Raw genomic sequence first — 12004 nt, 5'->3', positions numbered from 1 at the left:
TCAATCAAGAATGGTCCACCACCCAAAGGACATCCAGCAAACTTGACACCCCTGTGGGAAGCATTGGAGTCAACATGAGCCAGCATCTCTGTGGAACGCTTTCGACACCTTGTAGAGTCCATGCCCCGAAGAATTTAGGCTATTCTATTGGGACAGCCAACTCCGGTCCTTGAGAATCACATTAGTTCAGTCAGAAGCATTTTGAGTGACGATAGCAGTTGAAATCTGAGCATTTTGACTAAGTCTGCGTGGAACAAAAACAGACTTGTTATTGTGCATAGAATTAGAATGACTAGAACAGTCATTCCCATTCAAGGTTAGTAGCAGTGTTGCAGAGTAGTTCAACTAGTAATTTAACTAATTAAATTAGTAATTAAAGAAGTAATTTATCCCATGTGGCTCAGTTGGTATAGTATGGTGCTTGCTATGCCAGGATTGTGAGTTCTATTCCCACGGGGAACCAGTACAAAAAATATGAAAATGTATGCTCTGGATAAGACTGTCTGCTAAATGACTAAAAGGTAAACTACATTTTGCAGTAGCTTGGTGGTAGTTGAACTATAAAAAATATATATATAATACGCAACATGCAACAATTTCAAAGGTTTTACTGAGTTACAGTTCATATAAGATAATCAGTCAATTGAAACAAATTCATTAGGCTGTAATTTATAGATTTCCCATGACTGGGAATACAAATATGCATCTGTTGGTCACAGATACCTTTAAAAAAAAAGTAGGGGCGTGAATCAGAATACCAGTCAGTATCTGGTGTGACCACCATTTGATGGCGGCGGATGAATGGCACGACAATGGGCCTCAGGATCTCGTCATGGTATCAAATTGCCATTGATAAAATGCAATTGTGTTCATTGTCCGTAGCTTATGCCTGCCCATACCTTAACCCCAACGCCACCATGAGGCACTGTGTTCACAACGTTGACATCAGCAAACCGCTTGCCCACACGACACTATACACGCTGTCCGCCATCTGCCCGGTACAGTTGAAACCAGGATTCATCGATGAAGAGCATACTTCTCCAGCATGCAAGTGGTCATCGAAGGTGAGCATTTGCCCACTGAAATCGGATACAACGCTGAACTGCAGTCAGGTCAAGACCCTGGTGAGGACGACGAGCACGCAGATGAGATTCCCTAAGGCGGTTTCTGACAGTTTTTCAGAAATTATTCAGTTGTGGAAACCCACAGTTTCATCAGCTGTCCCACAGTTTCATCAGCCGCAAATGAAGAAGCCGGATATGGAGGTTTGACATTCTGCCAAATTCTCTAAAACAGCGTTGGAGGCAGCTTATGGTAGAGAAATGAACATTCAATTCTATGGAAACAGCTAGCGGACATTCCTGCAGTCAGTATGCCAATTGCACTCTCTCTCAAAACTTGATACATCTGTGGCATTGTGTTATTGACAAAACTGCACATTTTAGAGTGGCCTTTTATTGTCCCCACACTTAGAAAAAAAGGTGCTATCTAGAAACTAAAATGGTTATTCGGCTAAGAAAACCCTTTGAATAACCCTTTTTGGTTCCAGGTAGAACACTTTTGGGTTCCACAGAGGGTTCTACATGAAACCCAAAAGGCTTCTACGTGAAACCAAATAGGGTTCTCCTATTAAGACAGCCAAGCACAATGTACACCTGTGTAATGATCATGATGTTTTATCATCTTCTTGATATGCCACACCTGTCAGGTAGATGGATAATCTTGGCAAAGGAGAAATGCTCACTAACAAGGGTTCTAAACAAATTTGTGCCAAACATTTCTTTTTTGGTGCGTATGGAACATTTCTTGAATTTTTTATTTCAGCTCATGAAAAATGGGACCAAGATTTCACATGTTGCGTTCATATTTTTGTTCAGTGTAAATTCAAATCTAGGTAGTGTTTTCAGTAGTTAATGACTTTTTTTTGCCATGTAGTAGTGTAGCTAACTACTGGAACTACACACTACTCTTTTTGTAAAAATAAAATCTAGACAATCATTTAATTTACTTTTCGCCATCAGACCTGCCTAATTTTAACTTTTTTGTGTGTTTAATAGGCTAAATTACAAATGATCTAAACATAGAGTATGACCCCAAAGTGATCTGTTCTTGCAATTTGTAGTTTATGACATTTCAGATTTACATATGATAATTTTTCACAAAGTAGTTTGGATGTAGTGAACTACTTTTTCTAAGTAACTTTAGTAAGTATACTATATTTTTCTTAAGGGTGGCTTCAGGGTAGCTTAACTTCTTCTAGTGTGAAGTAATTGGTAGCTTGGTAAACTATATTTTCAGAGTAGCTTCCCCAACATTGGTGCATTGTGGAGGAGCAAAGCCGGATGCCAAGATGTCCCAGATGTCATATCCTCACATATCTTTGCTTACGATCATAACACGAGTAACCTGCTTAATTGCTTACACATAACTTTAAAAAGTCGGAAGTAAACAAGTGTTTTCCATCACCATGTGCCTCAAATCATACAGGATGCAGAATTGTCAGAGGCCCTAGGAACTCGTGACAGTTGAATCTTCTACTGGCTCAAAATGCGGAACATCACTGTACCAGAAACATGACAAAGTAGCAGAACTCTCACTGTTCTCATTGTTCAACTGAAAGTTGTATCAGCTTCATATCAATCAACGTTTGTAATGATGCATATATACATCATTGAGAATGTCTAATTTGAGATTGAAGAAACATGATTTAGTACCATGCCCTTGCATCTAAGATGTTTATTACTTAAACCACACCATGGCCTAAAATCTTCTCTCTCTCCTGCCAAGTCAATTTATTAGAAATTACAGGTCTACAATGGCAGACATATTGATTGTACCCTTGAGTGCACTTAACTGCCTTGGTCTGAAGGGCTTCTCCCATTTTAGTCATTCTATTTCTATGAGTGTGTGACCCTTTAGGACAAGTAATGTTTGTTCAGGAGAGGGGCCCTCAGAGAGGGCTAACATGTATCACTCACAGCCAGGTCTACCCATTGACTTGAATTTGAATGTCCATTCTAGTAATTCTATTTCTATGGGAGTAAGATGTATTACTCACAGGTAGCCAGCAGGAGACAACGTGACTGGGAGCTCAGAGTGAATCGTAGTGCAGTAACTGGTAGAGAGGACAGAATGCTGCTGCTGTCCCTTAGTGTCTGTAGAAAATTCCCATTGTCCATACTGTAGAGCTGAAAAAGACAGATGGAGTTAAATTAATTCAGACGTCCCAAGTACTGATCTATAAGGACGGATCTATAATTTATCATTCTCCTACACGTCAATTGGTCGGCCACATATCAACGGGGTTGTGTTCATTAGGCAGGAAAAGGAAAAATATATTGTGGGGAGATACTAACTGCACTTGTTCAATAAGAAACATTTGTTTTCATTGTCCGGTGCAAAACGTTTTGTTACAGTGTGCCTTAATGAACATAAATCCAGAAAAGGTGTTCAAGTCCGATACCTTGATGGCTCCGTCACTCAGACCAACAGCCAACAGAGTCCCTTCATTGTTGAACTGGCACGTCATCACCTCACTCCCACACTCCCTGAGACATGGACAGAGAGATGGAGGTGGAGAAGGCCTTCACACCTCTGGATATTTGTCAATTGTCAGTGCATATTGTGACATTTTTTATGTAGACACACACACACACAGACACACACACACAGAGTATTTTGTCATTTGTACAGTGCATTCAGAAAATATTCAGAGCACTTTACTTGTTCCACATTTTGTTACGTTACAGCCTTATTCTAAAATGGATTCAATCGTTTTTTCCCCTCATCAATCTACACACAATACCCCATAATGACAAAGCAAAAACAGGTTTTTAGTATTTTTTGCAAATGTATTAAAAATAAAAAACTGAAACATCAGTATTCAGACCATTTACTCAGTACTTTGTTGAAGTACCTTTGGCAGCGATTACAGTCTCGAGTCTTCTTGGGTACGACTCTAAAGCTTGGCACACTTGTATTTGGGGAGTTTCTCCCATTCTTCTCTGCAGATCATCTCAAGCTCTGTCAGGTTGGATGAGGAGCGTCGCTGCACAGCTATTTTCAGGTCTCTCCAGAGATGTTCGATGGGGTTCAAGTCCGGGCTCTGGCTGGGCCACTCAAGGACATTCAGACTTGTCCCAAAGCCACTCCTGCGTTGTCTTGGCTGTGTGCTTAGGGTTGTTGTACTATTGGAAGGTGAACCTTCGCCCAGGTTGAGGTCCTGAGCGCTCTGGAGCAAATTTTCATAAAGGATCTCTCTGTACCTTAATCCGTAATTTTTTTGGTATTTAATCCATTTTAGAATAAGGCGGTAACCTAACACAATGTGGATTAAGTCAAGGGGTCTGAATACATTCTGAATGCACTGTATATGAAAGGCCTGAAAAAAATCACCAGTTAATTTGTAACAAGTGTCACGTTCTGACCAGTAAAGGGGTCATTTGTTATTGTAGTTTGGTCAGCACGTGGCAGGGGGGTATTTGTTTTATGTGGTTCGGGGTGTGTGTTTATGTAGAGGGGTGTTTGTTTAGAGTTTCTGGGGTTTTGGTCTATGTTCTATGTTGTGTATTTCTATGTCTGATCTAGGGTGTTTAGTTCTATTAGAAAGAGGAGGAAGGGAAGCGCTACTAAGGTACACAATAGTAAATGTTGGTAGACAGAAGGTGCTCTTTGGTAAAAGGGGTGAGTTGGTCATCAAAAAGAAAGGAGGACCAAGGCACTCTTCATATAATTGATTAAAATGCCTTTATTAGTATGGCATGTTCAATAGAAACAATGTTTTTAAAAATCCGACGCATTTCGGCTGCATGGCCTTCGTCAGGGAGTACAAAGAAATAATACAATGTTCTCTTTTTAACAGCTTTTCCAATTAACCCTAATTTGAAGAGGGAGTGGTTAAAATTGATTGGACACACCTAGTAAGCAATAGTATACACACTTTAAAGTGAAATACTGTAGCTATGTTATCATACAAATGTAACTCCAAGCTAGAAGTATCAGAACACTTAGAAAGATAGTTCTAACCTTAAATATGTCTGGGAGAAGTGTCAAGAATAAGAAAGCAATATATTCCATAGTACACTAGAACACAGCAAAACATGAACAACAAGAGTCTAAACATAGCTGAGGGCAATTGAGCAAAATATCCACTAGATGACAGCAAATGTACCCATCACAACCCTACAGGAAGGGTGAGAAATCCATATCTTCATTTAAACCCGGGTATTTAGTGGCCTGTAGTTTGTAAATCCAAAAACGTTCCATTTGGTTTAACTGTTTAAGACGGTCCCCTTTTCTAATAGAGGCCGGGATATGATCAATAGAGGAGACAGCAAGGGAGGAACGGCGATGGTGGAGCGAAGACCGGGACTGTTACAGGGGTACACGGTTGGCATTTAAACCTGAGAGGCAGCCCCAATAAAAAAAAATTGGGGGGGGGCACACGGGTAGTTTGGCTGGGCCAGGGTTAAGCCCCAAGCCAACTCCCCGTGCTTATCGGAGGCAGCCTATTACTGGTCAGGTCCCGTGCTATGGAGTGATGCGCACGGCGTTGAGGCCAAGCATTCACAGGCCGGTGTGCGCGGTGCCAGCGCCCCACATTTGCCAGGGAAAAGCGGGCATCCAGCCAGTAAGGGTGGTGCCAGTACTGCGCTCGAGACCGCCAGTGCGCCTTGACGGCCCAGTGTATCCTGTTCCCGCTCCTCGCACTAGCCTTGAGGTGTGTGTCTCCAGTCTGATACCTCCAGTACCAGCCCCACGCACTAGGCTTCCAGTGCATCAGCCCAGTCCAGTACGTCCTGTTCCCGCTCCTCGCACTAGCCTTCAGGTGTGTGTCTCCAGTCTGATACCTCCAGTACCAGCCCCACGCACCAGGCCTCCAGTGCGTCAGCCCAGTCCAGCTCGTCCTGTCCCTGTTCCTCGCACTAGCCCTGTGGTGCGTGTCCTTAGTCTGGCACGTCCTAAGCCAGCCCCACGCATCAGGCCTTCCGGCAACAGTGCCTCGTCCAGAGCGTCCGGCGACAGTGCCTCGTCCAGAGCGTCCGGCGACAGTGCCTCATCCAGAGCGTCCGGCGACAGTGCCTCGTCCAGAGCGTCCGGCGACAGTGCCCCGTAGAGAGACGGCCCACAGTCCGGAACCGAGTGAGTCGCCCTACAGTCCGGAGCTCCCAGAGTCGCCCTACAGTCCGAGGTCTACAGTGACGCGCTTCAGGCCGAGGTATTCAGCAGGGGTGGACTGGTTAGGTGGGGGAATAAGGCCAGAGCCTGAGCCACCTCCACAGTAGGTGGGTTGGGGGGGGGGGGGGGGGTGTAGCACAAGAACCGTTGGTGACGGTGGCCACCCTCCCTTCCCTCCCTTTAGTTGGGATTTTTTAAATTATTTTTTTTTGGGGGGGGGGGTTATTTTTGTGTTTTGTGTGAGGTGCATCCGGGGTCTGCACCTTTGGGGGGGGGTATTTGTTTTATGTGGTTCGGGGTGTGTGTTTATGTAGAGGGGTGTTTGTTTAGAGTTTCCGGGGTTTTGGTCTATGTTCTATGTTGTGTTCTTCTATGTCTGATCTAGGGTGTTTAGTTCTATGTTTAGTTAATTGGGATTGGGGCCTTCAATTGGAGGCAGCAGTTTCTCGTTGCCTCTGATTGAAGTTCCTATAATTAGGGGTGTGTTTGTTATGGGAATTGTGGGAGGTTGTTATTGCATAGCTGTGTGTAGCCTGCATTACTGTTTGTCGTCCGTTCGTTTTCTTGTTTTGTTTCGTCAGTGTTCTAAATAAAGTTAAAATGAGCACTCAACCCGCTGCACCTTGGTCCACTTCCTACGACGGCCGTTACAACAAGATACTTCAGAAAATCTTCAAAATAGTGAAAAAACATTTCTACAATGATTTTTTTAATAGCGGTTCAAAATTTCTTGGGCCCTACAATCCCAAATGTAATGCATTGGTATCAGAAGTCTTATGGCACTATCGTGTGAGGCCATGAGAGGTGTTGGTGGATGAGTGGAGGAGCTTGAAAGAAAGCACTTCCAGAGCAAGGATAATGGGGTGAATTAGGTACAAAAGTAAAATCGACTTTTGTATTTTCTGTGTTTTAAAATACAAACACATTTTTGGCAACAGAACTTTGTAGTTTATTTTAATAATTTGTTTAGATGGGTATCTCTGCGCACACACACCCACACACACACACGGCTTAATCTACTTACAACACAGAGTGAATGTGGAGCTCTCCTTTGGTTTTAGGCTGGGTGTGTGTAGTACTTATGTACGCCTCCTCTTTATAGACATTGGTCTGTGGGCCTTTACCTATATCTCTCAATTCAGTGAGTTCTGGACCAGTTGTGGCACTCTCTTTATGTGTGTCTGGTTCTGTGTCTAATTCTGCTTCACTCTCTGCTTCTTCACTGTCAGGATCAGTCTCAGATCCAGGGTCTGAGTCAAAGTCACTCAGCATGTAGCTACGACTGGGTTGTTTAGACTCTTCTTCACCATCACCATGAGCTTGAAAGACTCCTCTCCTGGAGGCTGCAGTGGCATTGTTAGACATCTGGATAGGAGAACATGAGATGTAATATAGATTTTCTTTATGAACTTTATAGATCAAAGGTATTTATAAAGAAAAACTTACACAATAGCAGCTATGTTGACACTGCCATGTTGATCTGAGCCTTGCTGTTGGAAAACCACTTTAGACTACAGTGACTGACTTTCGGCTGTCACAGATGCACCTCGCCAACTTATGTCTACAGTCAACTTCACTATCCTTACTGCTCAAACACACCATTGCGATGAGCGAGCAAGGGGACAGGGTTCCGGTATTGAACATAGAGAAGTTAGATTTCAAAATTCCTAATAAGACACTTTGGTTATCATGTTTGTGCACAAAACATCACTCACAGTCGAAGATATGAACATTTTATTTTCATCATACGTCTGCCATGTTTTTGGATGACGTGACGATGTTGTCGCAGCTCGCGCTGCTCCCTGTGCGCACTGAGTCCTAATGCGTGTGTGAAGTTGGGTTGTGTAAACCGGATGCAACCCGGCTATAGACGATCCATGAATCGGCGTGCGAAGGTGAGTAGATCAAAATAAATTATATTTGTCACATGCGCTGAACACAACAGGTGTAGACCTTACAGTGAAATGCTTACTTACAAGCCCTTAACCAACAATGCCGTTTTAAGAAGAATAAGTATTAAAGTATTTAATAAATAAACTGAAGTAAAAAATAATTAAAAAATAAAAATTCAAGAGCAACAATAAAATAACAGTAACGACTCTATATACAGCGGGTACCGTTACAGAGTCAATGTGTGGGGGCACAGGTTAGTCGAGGTAATTGAGGTAATATGTACATGAAGGTAGAGGTAAAGTGACTATGTATAGATAATAAACAAAGAGTAGCAGCAGCGTAAAAATGGGAGGCGGGGGTTCAATGCAAATAGTTTGGGTAGCCATCTGATTAGCTGTTCAGGAGTCTTATGGCTTGGGGGTAGAAGCTGTTAAGAAGCCTTTTGTACCTAGACTTTGCGCTCCGATACCGCTTGCCGTGCGGTAGCAGAGAGAACAGTCTATGACTAGGGTGGCTGGAGTCTTTGACAATTTTTTAGGGCCTTCCTCTGACACCGCCCGGTATAGAGGTCCTGGATGGCAGGAAGCTTAGCCCCAATGATGTATTTGGCCGTACACACTACCCTCTGTAGTGTCTTGTGGTCGGAGGCCGAGCAGTTGCTATACCAGGTGGTGATGCAACCAGTCAGGAGGCTCTCGATGGTACAGTTGTAGGACTTTTTGAGGATCTGGGGACCCATGCCAAATCTTTTCAGTCTCCTGAGGGGGAATAGGTTTTGTTGTGCCCTCTTCACAACTGTCTTGGTGTGTTTGGACCATGATAGTTCGTTGGTGATGTGGACACCAAGGAACTTGAAGCTCTCAACCTGCTCCACTACAGCCCCGTCGATGAGAATGGGGGCATGCTCGGCCCTCCTTTTCCTGTAGTCCACAATCATCTCCTTTGTCTTGATCATGTTGAGGGAGAAGTTGTTACCCTGGCACCACACTGCCAGGTCTCTGACCTCCTCCCTATAGGCTGTCTCATCGTTGTCGGTGATCAGGCCTACCACTGTTGTGTCGTCAGGAAACTTAAAGATGGTGTTGGAGTCGTGCTTGACCATGCAGTCAAGGAAGTGAACAGGAAGTAAAGGAAGGGACTGAGCACGCACCCCTGAGGGGCCACCGTGTTGAGGATTTAAAATATATATATATATATATATATATATATATATATTCACCTTTATTTAACTAGGCAAGTCAGTTAAGAACAAATTCTTAATTACAATGATGGCTTACTAAAAAGCAAAAGGCTTTCTGCGGGGACAAGGGCCGGGATTAAAAATAAAATAAAAATCTAGTACAAAACACACATCGTGACAAGAGAGACACCACAACACTACATAAAGAGAGACCTAAGATGACAACATAGCATGGCAGCAACACATGACAACACAGCATGGTAGCAACACAACATGACAACAACATGGTAGCAACACAACATGGCAGCAGCACAACATGGTAGCAGCACAAAACATGGTACAAACATTATTGGGCACAGACAAAAGTACAAAGGGCAAGAAGGTAGAGACAACAATACATCACACGAAGCAGCCCCAACTGTCAGTAAGAGTGTTTTTTGCAGCTCGTTCCAGTCGCTAGCTGCAGCGAACTGAAAAGAGGAGCAACCCAGGGATGTGTGTGCTTTGGGGACCTTTAACAGAATGTGACTGGCAGAACAGGTGTTGTATGTGGAGGATGAGGGCTGCAGTAGGTATCTCAGATAGAGGGGAGTGAGACCTAAAAGGGTTTTATAAATAAGCATCAACCAGTGGGTCTTGCGACGGGTATACAGATATGACCAGTTTACAGAGGAGTATAGAGTGCAGTGATGTGTCCTATAAGGAACATTGGTGGCAAATCTGATGACCGAATGGTAAAGAACATCTAGCCGCTCGAGAGCACCCTTACCTGCCGATCTATAAATTATGTCTCCGTAATCTGGCATGGGTAGGATGGTCATCTGAATCAGGGTTAGTTTGGCAGCTGGGGTGAAAGAGGAGCGATTACGATAGAGGAAACCAAGTCTAGATTTAACTTTAGCCTGCCGCTTTGATATGTGCTGATAGAAGGACAGTGTATCGTCCATCCATACTCCCAAGTACTTGTATGAGGTGACTACCACATGTTCTAAACCCTCAGAGGTAGTAATCACACCCCAAGACCTTTGTTTTCAAGGTGTTCAGAACAAGGTTAAGGGTAGAGAAAGCTTGTTGGACACTAAGAAAGCTTTGTTGTAGAGCGTTTAACACAAAATCCGGGGAGGGGCCAGCTGAGTATAAGACTGTATCATCTGCATATAAATAGATGAGAGAGCTTGAACTATGTTGTTGATGTAAATTGAGAAGAGCGTGGGGCCTAGGATCAAGCATTGGGGTGCTCCCTTGGTGACAGGCAGTGGCTGAGACAGCAGATGTTCTGATTGTTCAGATTGCATACCAGAGAGAATACTATAGACATCAAGAAAGCCAGTCAGTTGATTACTGACACGTTTTTCCAACACTTTTGATAAACATGGCAAAATGGAAATTGGCCTATAACAGTTAGGATCAGCTTGATCTGCCCCTTTAAATAAAGGATGCACCGTGGCTGCCTTCCAAGCAATGGGAACCTCCCCAGAGAGGAGAAACAGGTTAAAAAGTTCCGAGCTAGGATAGGCGATGATATGGGCAGCAGCCTTAAAGAAGAAAGGGTCTAAACCATCTGACACAGATAGTTTTTTTGGGTCAAGTTTAAGGAGCTGCTTTAGCACCTTGGACTAAGTGACCGCCTTCAGGGAGAAACTTTGTAGCGAGGCAGGGGGAAAATAGGGAGGAGCATCGGGGCTAGTTGCATTAGAAGGGGTGGGAGATGAGGAAATGTTGGACAGGCAAGGAGGAATGGCTGAGTCAAATATGAATGCTGACTTAATAAAGTGTTGATTAAAGTGTTCAGCCATGTGCTCCTTGTCAGTAACAACCACATCATCAACATTAAGGGACATGGGCAGCTGTGAGGAGGAGGGTTTGTTCTCCAGGATTTTAACCGTTTTCCAGAACTTCTTGAGGTTAGAGCGTTTCGCCAAATGGAATTCTTGAGGTGGAGTAACTCCGCCAGATCACGGTCAAACCAGGGGCTGTTTTTCATTTTCATTTTCTTTTTGGGGGTGGGTTTGTCAACAAAACCACTGAAAATATAAAAAAAGAAGGTCCAAACTTCTTCGACAGAGGGGATCAAGCTGAATCTATACCAATCTACAGAGGCCAGGTCATGAAGGAAGGCTTGCTCATTATCAGCATGGCAGATGTGTTGTTACCTACCCTTACCACCTGGGGGAGGCCCGTCAGGATCAGGGTTGCAGAGTCCCAGGGTCCTTAGCTTAGTGATGAGCTTTGAGGGCACTGTGGTGTTGAACGCTAAGCTGTAGTCAATGAATAGCATTCTCATGTAGGTGTTCTTTTTGTCCAGGTTGGAAAGGGCAGTGTGGAGTGCAATAGAGATTGTTGGGGCAGAATGTAAATTGGAGTGGGTCTAGGGTTTCTGGTATAATGGTATTGATGTGAGCCATGACCATCCTTTCAAAGCACCTCATGGCTACAGACTTGAGTGCTATGGATCGGTAGTCATTTAGGCAGGTTACCTTGGTGTTCTTGGGCACAGGGACTGTGGTGGTCTGCTTGAAACATGTTGGTATTACAGACTCGGTCAGGGACAGGTTGAAAATGTCAGTAAAGACACATCCTGGTAATCCGTTTGGCCCTGCTGCCTTGTGAATGTTGACCTGTTTAAAGGTCTTATATCGGCTACGGAGAGTGTGATCACACAGTCGTCCGGAACAGCTGGTGCTCTCATGCATGCTTCAGTGATGCTTGCCTCGAAACGCGCATAGAAGTAATTTAGCTCGTCTGGTAGGCTTG

General features: G+C 43.9%; 1 protein-coding gene across 1 annotated transcript in view; it reads right to left on the bottom strand.

Moving 5' to 3' along the window:
- Positions 1–12004, bottom strand: part of LOC106579066 (uncharacterized) — a 52990-nt gene that overhangs the window by 16179 nt on the left and 24807 nt on the right. The window contains exons 2-4 of the mRNA XM_045702598.2: positions 7202–7542; positions 3464–3548; positions 3059–3188 (exon numbers count right to left, since the gene is read on the bottom strand). Of these exons, the coding sequence (XP_045558554.1) occupies positions 3059–3188; positions 3464–3548; positions 7202–7542 (556 nt within the window). The remainder of the gene's footprint in view (positions 1–3058; positions 3189–3463; positions 3549–7201; positions 7543–12004) is intronic.

Source organism: Salmo salar, chromosome 19 (genome assembly GCF_965601325.2).
Source record: "Salmo salar chromosome 19, fSalSal1, whole genome shotgun sequence".
NCBI classification, from domain to species: domain Eukaryota; kingdom Metazoa; phylum Chordata; class Actinopteri; order Salmoniformes; family Salmonidae; genus Salmo; species Salmo salar.
This window is presented reverse-complemented; position numbering and strand designations above follow the sequence as displayed.